We start from the raw sequence: 27,584 nt of genomic DNA, 5'->3' as shown, positions 1-27,584 counted from the left end.
TAAATGGATATTCAAGAGAAAGTTGAATGTAGATGGTACCATTGATAAGTTTAAAGCCAGATTGGTTGCTAAGGATTATAAACAAATACATGGTATTGATTACTTTGATACATATGCTCTTGTTGCACGAATCACATCTATTCGTTGCTTGATCGCACTTGCTTCTATTCATAAGCTAGTTGTGCATCAAATGGATGTCAAAACCGCTTTTTTAAATGGTGATTTAGAAGAAGAAATATATATGGAACAACCCGAAGTTTTCATATTACCAGGCCAAGAGAAGAAAGTGTGTAAGTTAGTGAAATCCCTCTATGGCTTGAAGCAAGCTCCCATGCAATGGCATGAGAAGTTTGACAAAGTGGCTTTGTCATATGGTTTTGTTGTGAATGATGCTGATAAATGTATTTATAGTAAACAAGATAAATCAGGATGCGTAATTCTCTGTTTGTATGTTGATGACATGCTTATTTTTGGGTCTGACTTGTCTATTGTGGAAGATACTAAGAAGTTTCTTAGTTCTAATTTTGACATGAAAGATCTAGGGGGGGTGATGTAATATTAGGAATTACAATCCTAAGAAAGGGAGATGAGTTGGTTTTAAGCCAATCTCATTACATTGAGAAATTTCTCAAGAAATATGGTCATGTTGATGGAAAACCAACCCCTAGCCCACTAGATCCTGTCAGGTCGATCACCGAAAACTTTGTATAGCGCCTACAAATTAAGGGTTTGTTGAAAATATCCAACATTTTCCCCTTATTTTCAAAAAACAAAACAAAGCATAAAAAGTTTTGAAATAGGAGTGTCTGCATCACTTAAGTGACTGCCTAGTACCCGAGTGGGAAACCCTTAATTTCTAATGACAGTTAGAAAAACTGAACAGAAATATCGTTTTTCCAAACATACACCATTTTTGGAAGAGATGTCTATTCGCACTGAAAGGATGCCAGTTGGAGATGAAGAGTCATCTTCAACAGATGCTAAACTCTCTATAAATTGCGTCTTTGTTTTCCATTCAAAACACATCAAAAACTCTCTTCGTTTTCTCTCTAACAAGCATCATCAGAATCAAAGCCTGTGTGTTCTTGGTTAGGTCAAGGTTGTACAAACTTTGAATCTAACATTGTTGTAGAACTTTAAGTATCCTGACGGCAATATTCATTGACCTATTTGTACTTACCAATTCAATTGGGAAGGGTCAAATAATTGTCGAAAAGAATCTATTATTAGAGCCTTGAACCCAGAGACAACATTCTTTTCTTCACCATGTTTTAGTGTCAATTTTCCAACAGATATCTACTTATGCCGTTGGTTTGAACCAATTTTGGGCTGGCTCGAACACTTTGCTAAATGACAAGGTTTATGACAAACATACTTCTCCCATTAAACACCAACAAGAGCATATCAAAATTTCAGAAAAATAAAAAACCTTACATGACCTTTCTTTTCCTTTCCAACTCTTCAATATACAGTGACTGCAAATTGGTCTATGAGTTAGATTATTTATCTACTATTACGAAAACAAATTAATATACAAAATTTAAGTTCACTTGTGGAACAGCAAAAGAGATTCGTAGAGGTGAAATCTGTAACAAGTAACAACATATTGGATCATCCAAAACCCAACCTGATGTCCACGAGAGTGCATGGGTAACTGAATTACGCAATCTTAGCAAACCTTCCTTTAATCCTTGTCCTGCCTTCTGCTCTAGCTTTACGAGATTCATACCGGATGTGCTTATCATACCTTTAAATTTTAATCAACAGAATGACAAATTAAAAGTTAGTATGCGTCTGAGAAGAGAAAGAGATTGGTCTGACATGAAAAGCAGATTGAAAACAGGTCGCTTCATGCCATTGGCATCAACTGGCCTAGCACCAATAGGAACCATACGGTCAGTATCAATGAAAAGTCTACTGCACCATTTATATATCCCAAGATGTGGGTAACTCGTTACCGTAGCCCATATGCTTAACGAGTAGATCTGTTTAATTTATAATATCATGTGTGGTTCTGTTACGAACCGCCAATGCAGACTATACGGTGCATTCTGTGAAAGATAGTTTACTTCCAATTTTAGTGTGTTGCATCAGTATTCTTTACATGTCAAACGTATGTGCAAAATTTTCAGGTGCCTTAATTTAAATCGACCAAGAAATGAAAAGTTTAAATAATGGAATTCATGTTTGAGAAGGGATTGATGTAATAAATGTAGTTGGTACCTTCTAGTTTTCCTCTTCTCCTTGTACCGTGAGATCATTAAGTCTCTATCCTGCCCTGTTAACTGGGGTGGAGCATACTTTGGCACCACATGTACTGTGTCTTCAACAACTTGATGTTGTGATTGCTTTTCATTGCCCCCGGTGACATCAATTCCAAATCCACCAACATCATCAGGATTATCAAGAGCTAAAAAACTGTCTTCATAATAACTTCCTGAAAATGTGGAAGGCATGAGATTTTGATTTCCTGCTTCACCACCGTCGTCTTGCCAATGAATTGCATGCGCCTGTATAAAACAACAATAGTTCTTCAGTCTAGGAATCGAGCAGATAAATAAAATGTTGAGATAGAAGATTTCCAGAGTACTAATAGAACTAAGTATAACTCGGGAAAGAACTGCAGCTTGAACATTTCTAAGTAGTTTCTTATAACTAGCATCTGTTTCTCACGACACCAACTATGCACACCAGTGACTTTCCCTTCCCTAACCTTACACAAAAATGGCATTCCTAACTGCAATACATACAAAGCACGCTAATGGACATGGTCTCCAGTGATTAGTACTACTTGTAGATAGATGAGCACTTGTGCAACTGCTTGAATTGTTTAAAGATGAAAGTATTGCAAATTTTCTTCCAAACAAATAGTAAAGAAATTGAAGTTCGGAAAACTTCACCTCATAGCCTTTCGGCTCAGCGTCATGTTTGAAGCTGCTACACAGATTTCCTGGTTGTTCAGGCAGCAGAGGTTTAAGTCCAAGAAGGGATTCAACTTCCACACATTCATTTTTCCAGTTTATGTCCAGGTTCAACATGTTCTGGAGCTGATGTATTATATCTTCCTTATACTTCCCACAAGCTGTATTCCGATTCTAGTGCAACAAACACATGGACACAATTATTACAGTATAATAACACACAATTCTGAAAGGTTGAATAGAAATTTTTTGGACATAAATTCAGAAATTACTCGGAAACAATCAAGCAAAGGATCAATCAAAGGCATAGTAAATTAAAAAAATGCATAAATCATTTAGGGTGATGTTTATACCTTAGGTAAAGGTGGAATCCCCATAGCTGGAAAACTCTGACTAGAATCACTAGAAACAATAAGATCATCAAGACTAATAATATTAGGAGTATCCCAAACAAACAAATCATCAAACCCAGACCCTAAATTATTGAAACTTCCTCCACCACCACCACCACCATCAAAGAAAGACTTATCTCTTAAATCTTCAAACCCCAAAATAGAAGACAATTCAGTAGCACTAGGACATCCAGTAAACCCTTCAAGAGGTCTTCTATCATGAATCAAATTCTTATCATGACTATGATTATGATTATGAGTTTCCCAATCACAGTTCTGACATAAAACATGATTCTCAGTAGAACAATGAATAGAAGCTGGATTTGAATCACAAATATCACATAATTGGAACCTAATGTGTTTGGTAAACAATGGATTTGTTGAATGAACTTCACCATCACACTGAAAACAGAGCTTGGCTGAATCTGCTTTACAGTATAGTAATGCTTTTGATTCTCCACAGAAATCACATAATCTCTTCTTTTCTTCATGGGTTTTGATGTTCTCTAGTTTTACTTCATTATTTCTTCCTGAATCTTTCGAAGTCATTTCTTAGAGTATGAATCAGAAAAAACAGAGTGTGAAAGACAGGAACAGATTGAAAACCTTAAAAGACTCTTTGAATTTATGTTTCTTGAGAAAGAAACTACTTTGAAAACTGTAGAGATATGGAAGATTTTCTTGTTTTAATAAGTTGAGCTTGAAAATTTGATATTTCACTTTTTGGGTTTCTTTGTGGAAAGATAAGGTACCAGCTAGAGAGTACCATGAGAGTGACGCTGGTGAACTAGATTCTAGAGAGGAGGGGTGTAAATGTAATTAAGTTTTTAAATAGTGAAATCCCAACGACTGAAATCAACTTGTCAGCATGACGACACACTTGATCATCCACTCATCTTCTATCAGTCAGATGTTGAGTAAGACCATGATAATCTTGCATCTAGCTCAGATTTGCAGTCAGATTCAACCGAGCTGACCCATGTAGTGTTTGCGTATCTAGTGTTTGCTTCCCTACTCAGTCGGTCTGAAATCTGAATCACTTACATAGCTGAGTCACTCACTTGGAAACATCCGTCGACATGTGTCCGGTGACATAAGCTGTGAATCGCGACTGGTGAGTATGATGTAAGATCGGAGTCAGAGATGGTGCAATCTTGACCGTACGGACAAACCAAACCACAAAGGTCAAAACACTATTTTTGTGGTAATCTCTTCTAATGTGTAGTCCAACTCCAACTAATTGTCCAAGCTCTGGATAATAATGTTCAGTGATTGACTGCATTCCGTGTTACATACCAATCGAGAATATCTCCATCTATATTTTGGTAGGGTTTAAGATTGTTGGCCACTGGTGGGTTAGATTATACAAATTGGACAGTGAATATAGCCGCTTTGAAGGAACAATCCAGCTTCGAAAATCTAAAGCGTACCTGAATTTCATTAAAAAAAAAAAAATTGTTGTAAGGCTTACGGCCTGTCGAGATATCTAGGGTCTTCCTTCTACATGTATATAAAGGACATTGTTCAATGTAATCCTAATTAATGAGCAATAAAAAACTCTTCCTCTTTCTCTATTCTCACCTTTATCACTACAAAACCTTATCAAGCTCGGGTTCTATCGTGAAGTTAAATTTGGAATTGTTGATTTTTCTTTTATTCTTATTATTGTTATTTTACTTTGAACCCACCATCATCACAAGGGTTTCATTACCAACAAATAGGACTGTGGATCTCCATATTTGTTTGCTCTATTATCGAATCCATGGAATCAATACATTTCCTGGAAAGCAAAAGCACCAATTCGCTGATGCCGCAATAGTTTTGTTATCATCAAAATCGATATCTAGATACTCCGCGGATTCATATTACATCCTCGGAAATCTCCATTGTTTACTTCTATTTTTCTTCCTCTCGGTCAACGATATTTAAAGGTATGATATTCCGAAACCTAATCTTCCTCTATTAACAGTATGTTTGTATGCTATGGTTGATGATTGATTGATCCCACATGTTCCGACGTCTATGGGTAAATAATATTTTGTTTTTTAGTGATTGCACATGTTTTGGCCGATAGACCTATTGATGGCGTGTTTTCTGTAACTATTCCACTTGCCCTGTTTAAGGTGATTTTTTAAGCAAGTATATTTTGTTGAATGATCGGTATCCATGTATGAAATTGGTGCATATACTTTGACTACTTAGTACACATGATGTATATAGTCTGCTCCTATAGAAAAGAAAAAGAAAATTGTTTAATTCATATACCTATGGTTCTTTTACGTTATTTTGAATGATGATATAGCTGTGTCAATGGTTCTTTTACGTTACTTTAATTTATTTTACGTTACTTTAATTTATGATATACCTGCCAAAGTATGTAAATGATAAATATTGTTTAATTTGATTTTAAAGCTTTTGAAAAATGATTGATTTGACTGCGTATGTATTATTCTATGCGAGAGAGAAAATCAGTTGAAGAAAGAAGAAAACCGTAAGTCCACGATCTTCCGTCGGTCCGTGAGGAAAACTTGATCCGGTTTACCCTGTTAATCCCAACTCGGTCTGGTTATGTCCAATTCGGTCCAGTTCAATCCGATTCGATCAGGTTCAATCCGACTCGGTACGGGTCAGCCCGTTCGTTCTAGTTCGATCCGACCTGTTCTGTTCCAGTTAAGTCATGTTCTGGTTAGACGTACGCGAAAAAGGTTGCTCCAGTTATGTGTTATACAGCGGGAACCAAAGTCCGAGATATGTAATCACTGTGGGCGTTAACATTCAATACTTACTAGGCTTTTTTTTCCTTCTTTAGAACATGCCTAGTTTTGTTTATTTTTTCCTTAAGATAAGTTCATACCATATAAACGGTCAATTTAAACTATGACTGTTGATCTCGGTCATTAAGAATTTTGGTTTTGTTATTATTTTGTTCTCTTGAAAAGATATTGGCTATGGTTGGATGATGTTTATCTTTTTTTCAATTGGTTGCACCAACTCGATTCAAATATATTTATTTGGAGTTCAAAAGTACTTGAGCATCATTATTGTATATTTGATATTTTCTGCCCAAATTTGAATGTTCTGTGGGATGTAATCCGCTTGCTCGACTATTAAAGAGTCGGTAGTTTTAAAAGATACGTTCAAATAAAATCACATGTATTCCAATTTTTGTGGAATAACTCACAAAAGATTATATGAGTCAGAAAATTTCCATTTATTTATCCATGATACTAACGAACCATTACATGTTGAAGTATGACAAAAAGATAATTATCTTTAGTTATATATTCAACCTAAAGTAAGTGGTTGACATATGTAGTGAGATTCTCTTGGCCTATTGAGATAAAGAAATTTCTCAAATTAAAATTAAAAATGAAAAGAACCTCGAAGTAATGAGGGTTAAACATACCGACTCATATAAATCATGTGAAAAGGGACATACGTATCATGAGACAAAGATGTAGTTTTGTCTTTGGTAGTAATAACACCAATACACAAGTATCAACCGAGTATAGGATCAGCTAAAATGTAATTGTAGCTCCCATCATAAATGAAAGAGTTGGAAATGCACCTGGTCGTAGGTATTGGTATATACAATGTAATGTGTCTATCATAGTGGCAACCAATTTTCACATCAACTTTAATGGCAACAAGAACTTTGTCGGGTCAATCGACTATCTTATTGAGTTGAACGAGATCCAATGTATGCACTTATGGAATGAAAACACGAGACATAAATTCTCTAAAGCACTTGAGATATATTTGGTGACACGTAATATATATTCACTCTAAAGTACTTGAGTTGAATCCCACTTTTATTACGTAATAAGGCCACACCACTTATTAAAACTCTCAAGACCCAAGTGTCTAACTGATAATTGTTTTTCTTCCACTAGCTTAAGGAATTTAAACTAGTTTTTGAACTATTTCCTTATAATGTGACTACGAGGATTGGATCATCGAGCACAGCATTGCTCAAATTTGTTTTCAAGATAGAACAAAAACGTCAGAAAATATCTACATGTACCGAGAGATAATCACACCTTGTTAAATTCCAAAGTAACCCATGCAAATGGATATCATGTGGAACCTCACTATGATGAGAATGTAATTGATTGCATCTTTTATAGTTTCTAATATATTTGGAAGGAAATAGTTCTTAGAGAAACTAATGAGTCAATCTAGTGAAATGTAAATCACTATAGTATTTGGATTATTAAATCCATATTGACTCCAACGATGAAATGTTGGGAATTGACTCATTTAGGCTTTGACATAACCATAAAGGAACTTTGGTTGTGACATGATGTTTCATTTTGAAAGGAATCATACGTACATCATTGTGTTTGAGTGGACAAGACAATGGGAAAAAGATTGACAAAATGTGAAGTAATGGTATATCTCTCAATAAGTATTCTCTAAAGTACTAAGATGCACAACCCCCCTTCTCATTATACTTCTAGGTAAGAAAGCATATCACTCATTTTTACAAAGTCTTCAGTTAAAAAACAGGATCGAGACCATCCTAAGATGTAAATGGTAAAAATTCCATATTACAAAGAAAACAAGGTGAAATTTAGAAAAATATTCATGCATGATGCGGACCATTAAAGTGACTGATGGATCTGGTGAATGTTTTGACATTTTGGACTAGTTATAGTTCCCAAGAAATTTGCGCTAGAAAACTCCTAGCACATATTACACAATGCAAAGTGCAAAGCCTAACCACCCTTGTTAATGCTATATAATTTACATCAAAAGGACCTGATGAATATTGCATGTTTAATAGGATCGATATAGAGCATCTTATACCCAATGGTCTCGCAGAGGCTACCATCAAAGGTTACAGATGGTGTATAAGGAATAGGTTATGCGTACCAATCTACCTTTTATTGCTTTGGGGATATGTAATATTACGCGCATATTTACTTAATTCGTTTTAGAACCAATATTAGTCAACCTTTTCTGCGTACCTGTTGGTAACTGAATTTAAGCCTGACATTTGTGTTCTTACACATTTTTGGTTGCACTATATATGTGTCATTACGATTCCACATCGTACTATGATGGGTCACGAAAATGATTAAGTAATTTTGTTGGATATTTACTCTCAACAATTATCCGCATCTTAAAACCTTTGGCAGGAGGTCTCTTACTGCTAGATTTGCAGGTTATCACTTTGATGAGACAGTATTCCCGTCGTTAGGGGGAGATAAGAAAAATTATTTTCTAAGGGAACGACATGAATTGTCGTGGTGTGTTCCCACTGTGTCTCATATTGATTATTGTACTCCACAAATGTAAATGTGAAGTGACAAAGAATAATAAATTTTCAGAATGTACACTGATGTCGCTAAAGTGACAAGATCACGCATACCAGCTGCAAATTTCCTGCAAGGTTAGAAATCCTCAGTATGGGGTACACCATAGATTAAGGTGTTGCAACTACACTTGGTGGAAGTGTAGTTGAGGTCGTGGATCCATAAAGGAAGATGGAGAGACCACCAGGTTCGATCAATGCTCACCTAGAAATGAAGTAGATGATTAAGGCACAACCTAATTTGTATCATTAATTAAATCACCTCATATTATTGTCTCTGACTATATGTCCATGAAACAATACTGGAGGACGCTCCGAAGTTTTAAATGATTCTAGAGAACAATTAAATCCTGACGTATTATGAGAATGCACATGAGTCAATGAAAGGATCATGCGTGCACAGTGATGATATAATCCATAAATAGTTGCTCCAGAAGTAGAGCACAATGAGATTGTACCATGCTTTATTTTGATTAATTTCAAATAAATAGTATATTTGGCCTATACAATCCAGGTAGAACTTAGTTCTTTGGCAAATATACGGGTATTTGGTGTGGTAGTGCTAACCAACCAAGTGTAAAGCCTATTGGACATACATAATTAATTGTCATAAAGCGTAATGAGTATAAAGTAGTCTTAAAGTACAAAGACTCGCCTTGTGGCGGGAGGTTTCTCACAAAGCCCTGGAATTGTTCTCTTGTAATGAACGTTATAGAGTTCCGCTATTTAGTTAGCTTGGTAATTTCAAAAGGACTTGATGCAGAATATGTATGTGGTTGTTACGTATCTCTGAAAGAATCAAGAGACAGAAGATATTTACAAAAGTACTTGATAGGCTTTTGTTTCCCAAATCAAATGACTCTAAACCACAGAGTGTGTTTACAGTTAGATAGAACGCTCACTTATAGATTCAAGCAATCAGGCGGATGTGGTATACCCGTCTAAGTGACTATTTGATTTGGAGGGGATAAACAAGTAAGTTATTTTTCCTTGCATATTGATGGTACAGACATGATGTGTACTCTTGATGTAATAAGAGACCTTAAAAGCTATTTAAAATCCGAATTTGAGATGAAAAAAAAAATCTAGGGAAAGCTCGATCGAATACTGAGCTTGTGGTATATTATTCCACCAGTTTGCATATGTCTAAAGTTGTCAGGCAATTTAACAAAGACATGCATCCTGATAGCACTCCCATGATTAGTCGAGGTTCAAATGTAAGTAAGTAACCATTTCGTCCAAAATAATATGACGAAGATGTGTTGGGAGATGAAATTCCCATATGTAAGTACAATAGACGCATTGTTGTACTTACTATAATAATGTACTCGATTAAATTTTACATCCTCAAGGAATTCGTTAGCTAGATATAGCTCCGCACCAATGCAACGTCATTGGAATGGTATAGTGAATGTAATCATGTACTTAAAAGTAACCATTGACATAAGTTTGTTTTATCCTTACAAAGACATTAAAAGGAACGCTAATGAAAGTGAAATCCAAAAGTTGTTGATTATGAAGGAACAATAATCTCTTCTCTAACGAAAGTAATCAGAGGGAGATATGGTAGATTATTTTCTAAGTCATTACAAATATTGAGTTTCGAAAAATACATGACTATAGAGAATTGTCTGTAACAACTCTGAAAGTAATCAGGGGGAGATGTCGACATCAGGGGGGATCCAAGGATATGATGTCGACATATTTTACTTCGAAATTGAAGCTGTGTTGTACTCTTTTTCCCTTCGATCGATAATAGTTTTTCCCAAAGGGTTTTGTTACTCGACAAGGTTTTTAGCGAGACAACACTAAAATATCAAGTATGTTAAACATTGAAGACATAAATATCGTGTTGATATTACTGAAAATATATGAATCAAAGAAATGAAATGCGATATTCTGTTAAGCAACGTAACTTCCAGAATCAACAACATGGTTTTATAAACGCTCAAGTCACCAAAGTAAAGTGTGATAAACTCCTTTTGACTGCATTAAACTAACGAAAATTGTCTGACATCAGGGGGAGCATCTAATGGTGTGTTGAACTATTTTCCTTCACCGGGGTTACTTTCCCCACAGGGTTTTGTTACCCGGTAAGGTTTTCAATGAGACAACAACAAACACCGGGAATGTAATTTCCCAGCTAAGGCTATTGTCTTTCCCACGAGGATTTTCTGCCTTAGGAGTTGTAAAGCAACTATTCAACTTCAACAAAGCAAAGTGATCATCTGCAACAGATCACCTTTACTTGCATCTTCCACGTTGTACTCTTTTCCCTTCGTCAAGGTTTTGTCCCACTGGATTTTTCCTTGTCAAGGTTTTAATGAGGCAAACGTATACACATCCAACTATGTTCTAAGTTTACTTAATATTGTACTCTTTTTCTTTAGTTCAGGTTTTATCCCTCTAGGTTTTTCCTGACGAAGTTTTAACGAGGCAATTAACTTAGACTCGTCGAGCTTTGAGGATCGTATTGCATGTGATGAACTACATGTAAAATACAAGACAACATGTGAAGTACTACATGTGAAGAGTTGTACCAAGGTTTTATCCCACGGGGTTTTTTCTTGTCAAAGCTTTAATGAGGCAAACGATTTCGGCAAAAGTCATCAAGGAGAGGAAGACATTTGAAAAGCTACATTCGAAGCACTAAATTTGAAGCACTGCTTATGAAGTTCTATTGGATCGCACAAGGGGGAGTGTTGTAGGGCTTGCGGCCCATAGATGTGCGGTGCATCGAGATATCTAGGATCTTACTTCTACGTGTATATAAAGGACATTGTTCCATGTAACCCTAACTAATGAGCAATAAGAAACTCCTCCTCTTTCTCTATTCTCACCTTTATCACTACAAAAAATTTCATTTTTTTTCAAGGGTATGTTTTTGAAAGAATAAACAAAATCAGCCCCCCTTGAAATTTAATTGCGCCCTTTCTATTATATTCTATCCCATTAAGACTCTGAACCCTGTTTCAAAATTCTGAAATATCTTTTCTTCTTTGCCGGCAAACACTAAAATATCAACTAATTTTTCCCTGCAGAAGTACATTTCAACACACGCGGGAAGCCACCAAAATTATGCATGTGGCCGTGAAGGAGCCACGACGATCATCTGTCCAAAATTAGAGATAGACGACCACGTCCTCGAACTCCAATCTAGTGAGTCTCTGTCTGTTCACAAGTACCAACTCCACAACCCCCGTGAGAAAGAAACAAACAAAAGTTTCTTATAATCCACGGCATTTTTGATTAGAGAAAATGGCTTTTGGTTTGACGGACGTTCTAGACTCTACATATCAAGTCATGTGATATGACCAATGAAATTTACGTAATTGCATACGTAATAACGTTGCTTGACGCTGAAAACGACATATGGTGAGAAAAGGTTTTTGTTCTTTTGTCTCCAATTAGCAAAGCTTTAGTGCTGCTGCTGATAACAACGGAGACCGATAGAGAACAGTAATTCTTAATCAGCCAAGGAATATCCCATGAACAATGGCAATAACTCTTCACCCAATTAGGATGTTCTTGACATGTGAAAACACCAATTGACTTGACATGATGTTTATATATGGGAACCAAAAATAGTCCCAAGAAACTCAAATAATATCACTTGAAGATCACCAAGGATATTCTTTGAATTCCTTCTAAAATACTGTATCATTTTCAATCAAAAGCAGTCCCCTAATTTGGACACTTTTTGTCTGTTAGTTCACAAGATGATTCATTGTCCCCCATTAACTTCATTTTGTTTCTTCAAGAAACCTCTAGGGCTCTAAAAGATCACTTTCATACCCACCCTGCACGTTAAAAAAGATTTCAGAAATATCTTTCCAAATCTGTCCATCAGACCTACTAAGAGAAGATACTTGTAGGTGTAAACGTTGCCAAGTGACCACCAGACATTAATCTTTGAAAGTGATATTCACTGTCTTTTACCTAATCACTCAATTACAAAGATTAAGATAACATCTCCAATGCATAAACATTTGTTAGGTGTACACAATACCAAAGTATAACTATATGCAGAGCAGCTAACTACCGTGGAACTAAAATTTAAGACAAATAATAATTATATTGAAAGTCTGGTTAACAATCAACACCAATGGAAGCTGTTTTATTTCCGACAGGTCAATTTTTATTATCCCCATAACAGTTTTTTTTTCCTCATTTTGTGTTAGTAAAAGTTTTATTACCAATCCAACTGATGTAAAATCTACATTGCTTTTCGGCATTATCCTCAATAAGACATCTCCCTTCTCAAGGACAGTCGATGCTCTGTTACCTCTGCCAATGCCTTCTTTTGTCCTCTTTACAAACCCTAAAATGCCTTCAGTGTCTTGCTTATAAAGCTCCGGCAAACAATATTGAAGTCTTGCCAATAATGGTATGCTTTTGTTCCTGATTGCCACGATAATGGAGGACAAGAAAACAAGTTGCCAACTGATGCTGCTACTGTAAAATCTACAGGAACTACGATTTCATCATTGCCTGATTGCCTTTCAAGATGTACAAGGAAGCATATAAATAGGATCAGGATTGAAAACCCCTGAAGAATCAAAATTATAGACGCATTTTACATTCCTTAAAAGGACAACTTCCCCACCTAAAACACCACCATTGTCCAACTACTCCAATCTCACCATGATCATCTACACAAACAAACAACAAATAGCTATCATATATCTAGAGTGCACATACTCACAAACTAACTGACATGCTCCAACTTGGTCCTATAGACTCAAGTTTACTTGGAAACCATCATACCATGTCCTTAAATAATATATCAAGGATCTTAAAATGAACTTCTACCAAAGGAAATGAAGGGACTCACCACCTGGCTGTGCTAAAAATCTATCTACTCTGCACCACTCTGTAGTTAAGGATCAAGTCATCAGCTTTCTTCCATATATAAGCTCGAACTGTGGCTAAACTCATTTCTGGAGTTAAAACCTGAACAAAAGAACGAAATTATAATAGATGACTTGTGCATATGGGAATCAATTTCCATTGCAGACATTCTTACCTGATTATTACACAAAATCTCTATGTTGGGCTTAAGTTTTTGCAGTGGCTTCAAGCCTGTTCGGAAGCTGCTATCCCCCACAATCGTTGAAAGTGAAGCTCCGGCGGCAAAAGGTGCATCAGAGGTCACACCATCTAGTGGTTTGTCAAGAACCATTTTTTCTACGACATAATTAATGACCTAGTGAAAAAAATCCAAAGAACTCATTTCAGCACTTACAACAACTAGGACTCAAACAAATAAGAAGGGACACACTTAATAATCAGAACATCTAAAATTTAACAAACTATTATGTCCTTGGAAGTAATTAATAGGATTCAATAGGCTACTGATCAATGTAATTTGAGAGGATCAATTTCTGGTTTTAGTTTGCATTGAGCAATAAACCTTTGCCCTTCCACAATACCAGATATGGAGCTAACCAATATAATTAGAGCTCTTTGAGTTTCAGCAAGGGAAACGCAAGAAATGTACAGCACGTGACAGTGTCATACTTACTTTGTGAATGCGCAATATTCTCGGTGCACTCAACTTCCCTTGTGTGAGCACTTGGACTGTTGAACCTTCACATGGATGCAAATAAAAGCTGCACCTACAACATCAAAAGGAAAAGTAGTTTGCTTCAATTAACTATAGTAAATGACACACCTCTACTGTCTTTTGAAGAAAGCATATGTAACCAGAAACCTATAGTAAAGCATCTCTCTACCATTTAAATAGAGCTAAAATATCAAAAAGAAAGTAAGATATTTTTCCCTATATTAGTTAATCCCTAAAAGACTCTTAACTACTCCTTTTGGCCATTAACCAACTATCACTTAAGCAAATATCTATTAAGTATCATGGTAGTTCAGTCCTTTCCATGTCTCCTAAAATCTCTCATCTCATATGCATGACTTGTATCGCCCAAACTCTTAGGCTCATCATATCCGCTGCACATCTAGCTGCTGTGGGGAACATAAGTTAAATCTTTTTCGACATGAGAGGTCAGGTTACTCTATAAATTTGCACCATAAAACTTTCAGAGTAACAATGCTAGACAGAGAAATCAGCCACGCGTCTGTTTAAGTCTCTTTTGAATCCAGCTGTATTTCTGTCCATTTTACGCTTTATAAACATTAAATTATTATGTAAGCGCATATTTTAACACAAATCATCAGACAATCAAAGCAAATCACTAAAAGATACTCATGCTAACTTCGCTAAGTGCAGTGTTGCATAACATATACAAGTCAAGAGTACAAATAATAGAGAAGAAGGAAAAAAGGCAGAGTATTACTTGGTATTATCCTTGTGAGGGATCTTTTTATTCAAAATGCAGTCTAAACACCACCACGGAATTTCCTTGTCATCTTCTGTGCCATCCAGGTTAGTAATTTTCTTTCTCCATGGACCTCCATGAGAACCTTCGGTGATGATAGATGGTGGTGAAACTGTTGAAAACTCAAATGCAGGATGAACAGCAGAGCTGTGACTATCAGGTTTAACTTCAAGCTCGACTCTTGAGTGAGAATGGCTTCTGACAGGTAAATCCTTCCCCAAAGGAATTTCGCCATTTACCGAAGCTTGCGGACCAGACTTCTGCTTTCTTTTTGTTAACCAGTGAGCAAACAATCCCTTTAAGGTCTCCTCAGCTAGATTAATCTGCAGAATATCATAAGAGTTCACTTGTTAAGTTATAATGAACAATTGATCAAAAAAAAATGAAAAGTATCAATTTGGCATACAGTACAATGGATACTAGAAAAATACTCTGGTACAACTTTCATATATACAGAAATGAATAACAAGCAACTCAAATCACTACGAAATAACCAAATTCACCTTGTGATCCTCAGGAACCCCAACTGTGTTTAGATCAACAGAATACATCTCTGCAGAAAAACATTGTGGGGTCTCCAAATGGATAGACAAACTTCCAAGCCTCGAATCTGTGGTGAACCATGCAGGAATGCTAACCTGTACAAATTGAAAGACAATTAACTAGGATATTCACAAGAATGCTTGAAGAGATAAAGAAATCTATCCCGTAAAAGAACTTTGCAAGCTCACCCTCTCAAAAAGTTCCTCCTTTTTCTCGTCAAATGAAACCTGCACCAATCAAATATCAATGGTGTTAGTCTCAAAGAAGCAAAAAATATAAACAGACAATAGTGTCTTCTCCATAGTACTTTGCAGAACTTTTAGTGAAACTAGATAACCCTAAATGCAGGAAAATTATTTTGTCATCAACCTGGCCATAATCCTCAACCACAACGCCCCTTGTAATCTCCCATAACTTCACTGATCCAGCGGTATCCTATTAGAACACATCGAAAAAAGGAATCAGTTTAAAAATACACCGAAACAAGGAATCGGTTTAAATAATTCCCCTAAAGCTGCACACAGAGTATATATTGTATTTAGGACCATAAGAAAGTAAACGGAGATCCGATCATTGTCATAGTAACAAATACATCACTCTCTAGAAATTTAAGCTCTTAGACAATTTGCAGGTGAATATAGATGAAAGTTTAATGAAAGTGAGAAAATAGTATCTATAGACATCAAATGGCTTATTCAAAGATGCATTAAGTAGGACGCAGAATGTAGTATCTATAGGAAACACTCCAACACTTAGATTAGAAATAACTAAAACCAATTACAGGAAACTATTTAATACAAGAAAATGTGGTTGAAAACATTGATGAATACCTTTGTTAGAACCTGCCTTCTGTTGTTCAAAATTTCATGCTGCACTACGCCTGGAGTTCCAGGAATAGCAAAAGAGGGTTCTTTATAAACAGGAACCTGGAGATGTAACCAGTCGCACAACAGAAAGTAGAAGTACCTCATAAGCACAAAAGAAATGAAAGAAGATTCCTACAAATTGTCCCAAAAAATTCAAAAGATGTTACAATTTTGCATTACTAAAACAGAGTGACTTACAGGAGTTGATCCTTCTAAGCTTGCCCTTGCTCTGGTAAAGGACAAGTTCCCAGCCAAGAATGAACCACCTCTTTCAAAAACTTTTTGAGGGGTTCTACCTTCAGCTGGCCACTTGTGTACAGAAGAATCTGTTGTTGCAACCCATATGCTATCATCATGCAGCGCAAGCTGTGAGATAGGATGCTCCTTCGTACAAAGCAAAACACTCTCTCTGGTGCCCAAGTCTGTTAGGTACACCTAAGATAGAACAACAGCCAAATAAGAAAATGACAGAAGAGCGGAACTGGTGAACGATGATTAACACTAGTGTAGATATAAAGTAACTGATACTTACAGAGAGGTCCCTCCCACCACTATAGACATGGCTGAATGTTGGAGTGCTGGCGAGTGCCCAAACTGAGTCTGTATGCACAGCATAGGAATGCACACAACGTTGTTGACCAAGATCCCATAGTCTAAGAAAGTGGGGTAAGAAGCATCGGTCAATGGCACGTCAGAAAAATTCCATATATATACAGTATACTAATCATTCGTATGCGCAGTTATAAAGGACAATAGATAAAGAGAATGTGCATTTATGTCATGTCTGACAGAAATTTGAAAGAAGCCCCTTGGCCATTGCAGAGTAAAGAGGACAGGATAATTACCTAATCATTGAATCTGAGGATCCTGATAAGCAAAACCTGCAGCACATGATGTAAGTAAAAAAAAAAGCTTTTAGTAATAAATAACGATGAACAGCTGTGCAACTCAATACGAGTTTCAATTAGGACATCAAAATTGTGCGAGGGCAGGTCAAATGTGTCCCCAGAAAGGCAAGTGGCAAAAGAGTTTGTTATGGGTGGATAGAAACAGCATTAACAAGGTGGATAAATTGCAACGAACCTCCCAGTAGAGTCCAGAAGAAGTGCCCTAATGTTATCAGTATGCCCTCTTAGCTTCAGAGTCTTTGTACCAGTTCTTGGATCCCAAACACGTACCACCTGTGTAAAGCAAACAATTGAATGAAACAAGTAGCCACAACCTTCAAACCCTACTAAACATATATCCCGAATAACAGGTAAGCAAACACGAATCGCACGGGCATCCAAAGCTTACTTATACGTATGAAAACATATCAGCAGTGAAAGAACGTCAAAAATAACCTAATAGTAACCATCAGCATTTACCTTCTCAGTTCCACCAGAAACTAGCAAAGTCCCGCTATCATTCATTGCCAATGCATAGACAGACTCTTTGTGCCCTTTTGCAGCAATAGGACTATATCCATGAGACTGGCTTGGGTGCATGGAAATGCTGCTGCTTGAACCAATCGACCGTAAACTTGTCATAGGCACGCCGGAGTTTCCAGAGCCAACTATGCCATTTGAATTTTCGTCTTCCACTGCTTCCGTTGGCTTTGATACTGGATAAAGAGCAGCTTCGAGATCCCAAACAAATACTTCTCCACCAAGTCCACCAGAGGCAATAACATTGCTCTAAAATGCGTTACACTACAAAAGGATCAGAAACTCAAAGCAACCACACAAAGACAACGGTAACACTCCATATTGTTACTAAAATATACTCCTCCGGTCCCAATTTAGTTGAAGGTCTAGGTATTTTCATGCAGATTAAGAAAAATGAGAAAGTAAATAATTCCCAAATATATCCCTTAATATTAATTCTTAAAAACTTTAAATCTCCTAGTTTCTTGTTCCTTGTGTTAGTGTTTTCAGTGCAAGGACAGATCGGAAAAAATTTGGGGAAAATATGAAAACCTTGATCTATTTTGGGACTGAAAATAAACCTTAAACCTTCAACTAAACTGGGGCAGGAGTATTATTTAACAACGAGATACACATAATAAAAGAACTGAGATGGGAAGGGCCAAGGAAGCTTGAGTATGAAATTACATTTTTTTCAGCTGCAGCAAGACATGTAACATAATCCGAGTGCTGACGGAGAGTTCTTGTGCAAGTCCCGTCGGATAAGCAATTCCATGCCTGTGCCAACACAGTTACCCAATTCACAATAAGTTAACAATTACAAGCTAAAAGTTTGCTTAAAGATGTAGACAAACCTTGAGTGTGGTGTCTGACGAGCATGAAATTAGTGTGTTGTTGCCTGCAAGAACCGCATCATTTACCTGCCAACAAAGGAGACTATCAATTACAGGCTTATTATATAAAGAACCATGAATGCTCAGAATTGAAGCATTAAAAACTAAACATGGTGGCTTTGCATCATAGACAAATCGTACAACTCAAGGAACTCTGGAAGCTAACGAGGGAGGGAGAGAGGGAGGAGCATTCACATCTTTTCACCTTGAATTTAGAATCTGCCAGAATCCTAAATTCCTAGTCCTTAATAAAAAAAAAAAAAAAGATGTCTCTAAGTTCTTCAAGAAAATCAAAATTCGAAACTAAGAAAATACCCAATCAACATGCGACTCGAATGTGGCAGAGCAGGTAGCATCGTCCTCGCCTAATGCCCACCTCTTTAGAGTCCCATCTCTGCTTCCGGTAAATAAGTAGTCGCAGCTATCCAGTACTGCCGATTTTAAAACAGCCACACAATTTACACCTGCACAATGCTGCAAAAAGACCATAGTATAAGAAACAAAAGTTGATGCGTGTAATATACACATTAACGTGCATACATTGTTCCAGAAACTTCTTTGCTATGGTATTAAAAAGGAATGGATGTAATATGATTCACCAAGTGAACACATTTGTTTCGTTTAGGCATCCTATTTTTATCCTCCTAGTACAAAAAGGCAAAACAAAGAGAGCTGAGTGAACCAAATAAGCGACTCACCTTTGAGTCATCAGCGTCATTGAGCACATATGTTAACTTCTTCTCCTTTCGAGGACGGGATGAACCAGATACGCCCCCAGCACTGGCTACACGGTGCATCTCAAAAAACCCTTGAGCACAAAAGTACATATCATTTTCAATTAATATGCAAAATTAGATAACTAGGTGTAACAAAAACAACACGGCATCCAAGTAAACTTGACCATTTCACGAGGAAATTGGTCATTTAACATTTGACACAAAAATAAGTTCATTTCAAAGCAGTTAAGCAGATCACTACTACAAAGAGGTAGAAGAAGTTGTTTTATGGTACGCAGTTATTGGGTTTAAATCTTCTAATGTGCTGAGGTTTGATATCTGTTAAGAGAGGTAAAACAAAAACACCAAGAGTCGATGCTTTCTCTTGGTTGTAATACTACGTCACTTGAATTTTGTGATTGTTTCTACCTAACTAACTTATCTATGCTCAAGTTTCCAACTAAAGTCATAACTTCCACATACAAACTCCAGTCGGCAAATGTAGAATTTAAAGGAACAAATCAAACTATCAAAGAAGTAACCCAGCATGGAGCAGCGCAAAAATAAGAAAACGTGGAATAAAGATTCATGTCAAACTATTAACCGCTAAATACAACATTTCTAGCTCATTCACTACCTGAAGGCTTCCCAAATTGCCAACATATCTAATCACTTCACTTTTTAACACAAATCTTCCTAGGCAACTTCCCAATGCTGACTAAAGCAACTTCATATACACAGTAATTTGTCTTAATTAGGCAGTAAAGAAATCCAATCACAAATACCTCAAAAGATGGTTACTTCTCCGGTGAAGAAAATTTCCGTTATTATAGAATTCCAGTGATACAAATCTGCATACACAAAATAGAAACATAACCATTCAATAAAATCCCCAAAGTAACTAATCTCTAAGAACAATAAATTAAACCCTAGAAACCCAAAAATCAAAGGGAAAGTCAACAAAATTAAACAAAGTCCTAATCATCAAAACCCTAATTTCGATCAATTTCTACCCTATCATAAAATAATCTAGGTTTCATGTAGGGTTTCTAAAAGATATCGTTTGAAACAAATTGATCCAACAAACAAACTATAAAAATATCAATCCGCATGAGTAAACTTCTATAAAGTGCAAAATCCGAACAAATCAGGATAATTCCGAAGGCTTACTTGCTGAAATTTACAAAGCGCTTTTGTTTAGTTTCTTTCGTACTGTTTGTTTGATATTCTGGAATGAATGAAATTTCGAAGTCTGAAGAGAAAAATCTCAAAAAAAAACTAAAGCAAATGTTATTCTGTTGTTTTTTAAGGAAAAACAAATTAGAGTTTTATTTTGGAGATAAAATAATCTACAGTCAGGTCAGCATTTTGTATCCAGCATACATCAGTTTAAAATCGTTGGATTGATCTTGACTTGTATTCAGATAGATATCTAACGTCCTTTATTTTAGATCGTTATTTACCTTGTTGACCTTTGTGTATTTAACTGTTTGGATTGGATGACTTTTAGAGGCTTCCACGTCAGTAATTTGATTATTTATTTTTTTCCTATAGAAAAAGAGGTTACCCTCGTATCATGGATAGGAATGGACCATAACCTTTATAGTTTGACACTAGTTATCACCCGGGGCTTACGGCCACGGCTCAACCTCTCATTATAATTTTATAAGTGTAAATATATTAAAAAAGATTACATCGGGACTGAATATCCACTTAGTGAATTATATTCCAAATTTATCTCTAATTAGTTTTAAATCAATCATTGTTACTGGAGACAGAAATAGATAAGTCAAAAGGACAGATGGATTCATGTTGGAAACTCTAAATTAGTTTAGTTTAGTATGTGATGGTGATAACGATGATAGATCAACAAATAAAGTGAAATTTTTCTCTATATAACATATTTCAATATACTTAGAGAATGATACAAAACAGAAATGCTCAAATTTGGTCAACTCTTTTAGGGCTTAGTACGTGAATCTTGAAATAGCATTTTATGTGAACCAAAAATGCATGGAACTGAATCTTAATCGAACAGTTTAAGGTGGTTCTATCAAAGGATAATCATTGCTGCATCTGTTGACTAAGCCTTGGATATTGATATATATGTGATTAGAATATATGGTAATTATAGACAATGAAAAAAAAAGGCCACATGCTTTAATTATCCACAATTCATAGTACTAAATCGATATTGGTCCTGATAAAACACAAAAACATGGTAATTACCTGCCACAAATGTGATTAGAATATGGACTCAAAAGCATGGCTCAAGACCACCGCATCTAGCATTAAAATCTACGCAAGGAAGACCTGAAGAGCATTACCGGTGAGCTGTAATCGCACATCACCAGACGTAATAACAGTCTCTTTCACTGGTTTTACTCCCTGTGTAATCGTAACGTGAAAGTATACCAATGACTTATGGATTTTGAAAATTAAATTTTTGAAGCTCGTATTTTTGACATTTATGTAACTCTATCTTCTTGTACATATGATCTTCACATATACATTTCACCATGTCGGCCATTGTTCGGATTTTTTTTCATGCATCTTGTCCTTGAAATATTCCATTTAACTGTTTGAAGTGTGGGATTTCAACTATTTTTTTTTTGAATCCCGATTCCATCCACGTTGACATTGTATTTCGATGTATATGTTCTTTTAATTTTAACAACATACGTTTTGTCGTGTTCTTAGTTTTCTTTCGTCCTCATAGATATATTCTCCATTTTTTTTCCTTTCTCTTCAGATCCATGATTTAGAAAAACACAACTTAATATATATTCTCTGTAATGGGTTTAGGATAATGACACTTGAGTGCAAATGGTTCACAGGCATAAAGGGCTATCCAGCAGAAGATTTTTACCTTCAGCTTATCTATTAACATGTAAACAGTCATTTTCTGAAACAAAGTCTCAAATAGACATTCTTACACCATTTACAAAGCAGATTGTGGAACTCCTAAAACTTGATTCAACCCCCTTGAAAGATCTTATAGTCGAGCAAGTGTTAATAATCTGGATCCTGTCTTATCCAAATAAGGTTCAACATCTTACCAAAAGCTGTGTAACTCACTCACTAATGAGTAGACACTTAAATATATTGGGACTAAGCTATTTCCACATGCTTTAGATTGGCCCCTGATCAGATGCTTTGCAACTGACCCAGAAACACTATAAGTGAAGGCTCATGAACTTTGTACCCTTTGTGGTGCTGAGATCGCCATTATCGCGTTTTCGCCTGCTGGAAAACCTTTTTCTTTCATACATCCTGAATTTGTTATCGATTGTTACCTCTCAGGGAATTCTCTTCAGGAAAGCATGACTCCAACTCCACTGTTCGAGTGTAACCACCACTAAAAAGTGCCAAATGCTAGCCAATTTGAGTAAATTGCTCAGTTACTTGTTTTCTTACGATTGAAATCACTTCTTTGTATTTTTATTTAAGTATATTTTTTTCAAAACAATATTTAGAAAATAGAAATTGTTTACCTTTTTAGTGTTGTCGATACGTTTCTTTAGTTGTTTTTCATGACGCACATTATCAGATTCTTACATCTTCTTTGAACTCATTATCCATTAAATCAGTTTCAAGCATTTTACTGTCACGCTCAAATTTTCTGGTATTGAATTATTATCTTTCTTGTTGATGTCTTTAGTGTATTCCGGTGCTAAGAATTGATCAAATGTAATACCATTGCAATCTTTGTCTAATTTTAGACATTGTATATAGTTTTTCAATTTGTGTTTTTGTGTTCTCTTGCATTAACAAAATGTCTCCCACATTGGTGGTATTTTTTGTATTTTACGTTGGTGGTATCCATACTTTTATAATATCAGTAAACACCTGGTAACATCAGTATTAATGGATCAATTTACATTTATACATACAGTTCCAACAAATATATATCTTGACGAAAAAATATCAATCACTTGATTTAATTTAATCAATATTTATCCCTGATTAGTTTTAGAATCAATCATTGTTACTGAGGACCGAAAGAGAGAAATCAAAAGAACACATGGATCCATGTTGGCAACCATAAATTGGTCTAGCTAGTACGTAAGGATGATAACGATGGGAGAGAAACAAATAAGGTGACCTTTTTCTCTACAAAACATATTTCAGTATACCTAGAGAATGATACGCAACAAAAGTGCTTTGGATCATGTCCATGAAAAATTAAATTGCCGGTGTTTTACTTCGAAAGTACAGTACGGTAGACTTTGTTAGCATAAAATATATGATTTAGTTAAGATGTAAATGTGAGCCTAATTGATTGGTTGCTTGGCACTTGAGTTGAGATTCTGGTTTTCCGACCAATACGCCATCACATTTCATACATAGTATTGTAATTAAACTAATTAGTTGAGAGAATCCAGTCGAAGACATAGTAAGAAATAAAATACAACTACTTTTTTTTTTGATAAATTACCCTGTGATGAGCAACGTCACCAATTCTTTTGTTAAGTTCTTCTAGCTTAGTTGGGATGAATTTATAAATTGGAATCTTATCATGATCCACTTTTTATGGTTGTATTGTACCATCTTTGAAATGCAACCTTATATTTCTTGGAGAAAGTCTCATTGAATTGAAAGTGGCAATCGTAAAGTTTGACATAGTTACTTCCTCCTTAATTTTTATTATATCCAGATTTCTTATTAAAAACATATCACTTTTTTAAGTGCTTCTTCTTCTTTATGTGAATAGTAATATGATTGACATTTTAATTTTAAGTTTAATGTTACGGCTTGGATAATTTTCAAATTATTATTCGTTCAAAGTTTGTTCATAATTATGACACTCATTTCCATTTAAGAATCTTATAGACTCTACACAATTTGAATCATCTGTTAAATATGTAATATATCAATGCACGGCATGAGGGACATTATGTCAAGGTAGATTTTGTTAACACTTTAAATGGTGGGATCAAAGATAATTCTTTCTCTAAGTACCCTCTCTATCCCGTGCTTTGCCTAAGTTTGAATAACTGATGCCGACATTTCTATCTAGATTTATTTCCTCAGTTCTCATTTTATTTCTCTTGCTTTTACTAATTGCATGTGATCTTTTGGTACCGTTGCTACGTATAATGAAAGTGTGTTTTTCAGCATAAATAGTGATTTTTTCATTCCGCGATATTTACCTAAGCAAATAGTAAAAATCAAATTCAATAAGTATAATTATTGTTCTATACATTTTGAACATCTTCTACATGTATGATTACAATGTGAACCGAAATACGAAGAGTAATATAGTATACGATATGTTATGTATAAATTAGAAAAACAAAATTTGTCTTACTTTATCTATATGGAAATCATGTTTATAAATTTCAACTGATTTAGTGGTCCATGATACTGCAAAACTTTATTTTCAGATTTGGTGTTTATGGCTTATGATGTTGCATTTATTAATTTGAATATCATTAGTATATAAACATCATCGAATCTGACCTAACATTGTATCATTTCATTAATAATTGACTCCGATGTAATCTTCTTACCTTTTGTATCATGTTGAAGTTATATTTATCCTTTAGATAACGGTCGAGGTGATATATATGTTGCACAGTGAAACTTATGTACCCGAATATTATTCAGTTATTTGAACTACATTCTTTGCGAGGTTATCCTACAATTAATTTTTTAGTTGATGGCACATATTTGCTAGTAAAGTAGGGTGTGCATTTGTGTAGGTTGCTATTCAATACCTCTCCTTTAAGTAAAAATATAAATTCTCGTGATTTCGAAAACCCTCGCATTATTACCGAGTATAACTGCTTTTATAACAATTATTGTTTTCATCCTAAAATATCCATGTACTTTAAACTCTAGTTTGTATCTATAAAACTAAATTTTGCAGTTTAAAATAGTTAATCATAAAGTGTCACAATCAAACCATCACCTTTGTATAAATATTCTAAATCTCCAAGTCATATATAATATCACGTGATACACCATTTCACTTAACTTAAGTTTTTCATGCCTAGAAGTGCACTTCGGTTAAGTCATATATAATATCATGTTGAACCCTTATACAAAAAAAAAAAATCTTGTTTCTTATTGATAATTATTTTTGGCAAGTATTTAATTTGCACACCCATTTAGTTAGACACTATCATTAGTCATTCTTCTAAATACAATACATATACAAAGGCTTTACAACACATCTCTTAGTTTTAGTTAAACAACACCTTTTTCTCATGTCCACAACTTCTGGCATATCGAAGTCTACAAATATTTTTGTGGCCTTTGTAGAAGATAAAAAAAAAATCCAACGTAATACATTCAACAAAATTATCAATTTAATAAATTTCTGAACAAATTATCGCTATAATTTTTTTTAAAAATAATAATTAGTCACACCTTACTATTAAAGCTCCACCTCTGTTGAGGTTACTGTAAGATTTTCTTGTTTTCATTTTATTTTATTTTCATATTTTTTCTATAATTTTATTCCAGCATCTCCACAAAGTGTAATTCTGGTATAGTAATCATATTCATGTTGTATTAAAATATCTCTTTTCGTTGTTCCTTAATTAGATATTTGGAACCTGGGTTCGGGTTCTAATATGCCAACCAATATACACTCATACATAGTATTGTAGTTTGCGTTAATAAATGAGAGAATCCAGTTAGAGACAAAATAAAAATAAAGTACAAAGTTTGTTTTTTTTGATAAGTTATCCGTGGAATTTGGGACTGACAAACTCTTTGCTAAGTTCTTCAAGCTAAGTTCGGATAAGATTATGGATTGGAATATCCAGAATTTTTGGAACATGTCTTCATTTATCATGGAAAGTGGAGTATCATGGTTATATCTCCCCATGATGTTTTGTTACATCCAACTTTCTTACTAATAGCCTAGCACCTATTTTAAAGCTTCTTCCTTCTTTATAATTAACAATAATATGATTGCAAACCTAATTTAACTTTTTATCTTATAACTTGGATATTCTTTAAATTTTAATTTATTTTGACTTTACTAATATTTATCCAAATCAATTATTTTGAAGCTTCATTTAGACATCTGAATTCCTTGCTTAAATGTATAATGTAATCAACACACGAAGCGGGGGACATCATGTTACAGCAGATTTTGTTCATACTTTCAGTGGTATGTGTCACGGTGAATCTTTCTTTAATTAACATTGCTCTTCTATGTTTTGATCCGACGACTCTAATTAAAATTATTTATTTTGGTTCTTCATTCTATCGCGCTTGCTTCTATAACTGCGTGAGTTTTTTAGGTCTCAATGTTGGGTGTTAAAAAAGTGTGTTTCAGCCTAACTCGCATATTTCCCTAAGAAAATAGTAAAAACAAAATTAGCAAAATAAAATTAATGTTTTAGATGTTTGAATTTAAATTATAAAACTTCTATATATATATATATATGACTATAGTGTGAAAACTCCCGAAGCAATAATTTATATAAAACATTACGTATTAAAAAAAAATACAAAAGGTTATTTTACTTGATCTCTATGCAAATTAATATAGTTACTAATTCATGGCACTGCACAACCTTCTTATTAGATTTGGATGGTGTTAGTGGCCGATGATGTTGCATTTCCAAATTATTTAACATCATCAATATACAATGCTGGAGAATCATACCTAGCACTGTAGCAGTATTTCGCTAATTCTTGACAAATGGGTGTCTGCTAACCTTTTATAGACTGTCGAAGTTAAATATAACATCTAGTTCATTATCGAGCTGATAACGAGATAACATCTTGATGATTATAATTCAAAGATGCATATAATGCCTAAAAGTTTCAGCAATCCCACAATTATTAATCCTCATTTTGGTAGTAAAATTGATTAATTATTTTGGATTTGCATTTCGTTCCCCTCCTATATATGAATCAACTTAAATGAGTTTGGAGACTTTCGTATTATCACCAAATACACCGCAAGAAAAGAAGTATCATACTGGTGATTGGACCTGACGTGAATCGAACACGTAACCTTCTGACTTGAAGTCAGATGCGCCACCATTGCGCCACAGTTCCATAGTTTAAATAATGTAAAGAACCTTGCAGCATTTCATAAGCAAGGGAGGTATAGATATGATTTATAAGGCATCATATCCCTTGTCAGAGCTCAACCCATCCAGTTTCATCAGACGTGTAAATTCCATAGCAAGTAAGAGAGTCGCCTGCCATAACAG

The 27,584-nt window shown here is 35.1% G+C and overlaps 2 protein-coding genes and 1 non-coding gene across 6 annotated transcripts; all 3 read right to left on the bottom strand.

The window, feature by feature from the left end:
• Positions 1–1,359: 1,359 nt before the first annotated feature.
• Positions 1,360–4,078, bottom strand: LOC113357453 (zinc finger protein CONSTANS-LIKE 13-like). The gene is made up of 4 exons (XM_026600843.1): positions 3,275–4,078; positions 2,901–3,095; positions 2,224–2,510; positions 1,360–1,747 (listed from the first exon to the last, which is right to left on the bottom strand). The coding sequence occupies exons 1-4, from the start codon at positions 3,860–3,862 to the stop codon at positions 1,660–1,662; spliced, it is 1,158 nt and encodes a 385-aa protein (XP_026456628.1). The 5' UTR covers positions 3,863–4,078; the 3' UTR covers positions 1,360–1,659.
• Positions 4,079–12,680: 8,602 nt separating this feature from the next.
• On the bottom strand, positions 12,681–20,705 carry LOC113357452 (WD repeat-containing protein 48-like). 4 transcript variants are annotated; one of them, XR_003363638.1, is made up of 21 exons: positions 20,572–20,705; positions 20,187–20,252; positions 19,384–19,493; positions 19,001–19,159; positions 18,647–18,712; positions 18,480–18,569; positions 17,754–18,062; positions 17,470–17,567; positions 17,232–17,267; positions 16,919–17,039; positions 16,585–16,821; positions 16,351–16,446; positions 15,890–15,955; positions 15,709–15,747; positions 15,481–15,615; positions 14,936–15,300; positions 14,155–14,248; positions 13,657–13,836; positions 13,465–13,583; positions 13,237–13,282; positions 12,681–13,129 (listed from the first exon to the last, which is right to left on the bottom strand). XR_003363638.1 is itself a non-coding variant. In XM_026600841.1 (20 exons), the coding sequence occupies exons 3-19, from the start codon at positions 19,480–19,482 to the stop codon at positions 13,485–13,487; spliced, it is 2,289 nt and encodes a 762-aa protein (XP_026456626.1). In that variant the 5' UTR covers positions 19,483–19,493; positions 20,187–20,252; positions 20,572–20,705; the 3' UTR covers positions 12,681–13,282; positions 13,465–13,484. The 4 variants fall into 4 exon arrangements, 2 of the variants coding, with proteins under 2 accessions (XP_026456626.1, XP_026456627.1); XR_003363639.1 differs by having other exon boundaries at positions 13,468–13,583; XM_026600841.1 differs by having other exon boundaries at positions 12,681–13,282.
• Positions 20,706–27,354: 6,649 nt separating this feature from the next.
• Positions 27,355–27,426, bottom strand: TRNASTOP-UCA. Its single transcript has one exon. It is a non-coding gene; the product is annotated as a tRNA-Sec (tRNA).
• Between the last annotated feature and the right edge of the window lie 158 nt (positions 27,427–27,584).

The sequence above is a fragment of the Papaver somniferum genome, chromosome 3 (assembly GCF_003573695.1).
Source record: "Papaver somniferum cultivar HN1 chromosome 3, ASM357369v1, whole genome shotgun sequence".
Taxonomy (NCBI): Eukaryota; Viridiplantae; Streptophyta; class Magnoliopsida; order Ranunculales; family Papaveraceae; genus Papaver; species Papaver somniferum.
This window is presented reverse-complemented; position numbering and strand designations above follow the sequence as displayed.

What these genes read in the sequence shown, in the direction of transcription:
- LOC113357452 (XM_026600841.1), bottom strand. Translation starts at nt 19,482, where the DNA reads ATGCACCGTGTAGCCAGTGCTGGGGGCGTATCTGGTTCATCCCGTCCT. An exon ending in TTTCTGGTGGAACTGAGAAG is followed by an intron (nt 17,568 to 17,753) that starts GTAAATGCTGAT and finishes TGCTTTACACAG; the next exon opens with GTGGTACGTGTTTGGGATCC. An exon ending in CCTCACAAGGATAATACCAA is followed by an intron (nt 14,249 to 14,935) that starts GTAATACTCTGC and finishes TTGATGTTGTAG; the next exon opens with GTGCAGCTTTTATTTGCATC.
- LOC113357453 (XM_026600843.1), bottom strand. Translation starts at nt 3,862, where the DNA reads ATGACTTCGAAAGATTCAGGAAGAAATAATGAAGTAAAACTAGAGAAC. An exon ending in CTGAGCCGAAAGGCTATGAG is followed by an intron (nt 2,511 to 2,900) that starts GTGAAGTTTTCC and finishes TGTTTTATACAG; the next exon opens with GCGCATGCAATTCATTGGCA. An exon ending in GAGAAGAGGAAAACTAGAAG is followed by an intron (nt 1,748 to 2,223) that starts GTACCAACTACA and finishes TAAAATTTAAAG; the next exon opens with GTATGATAAGCACATCCGGT.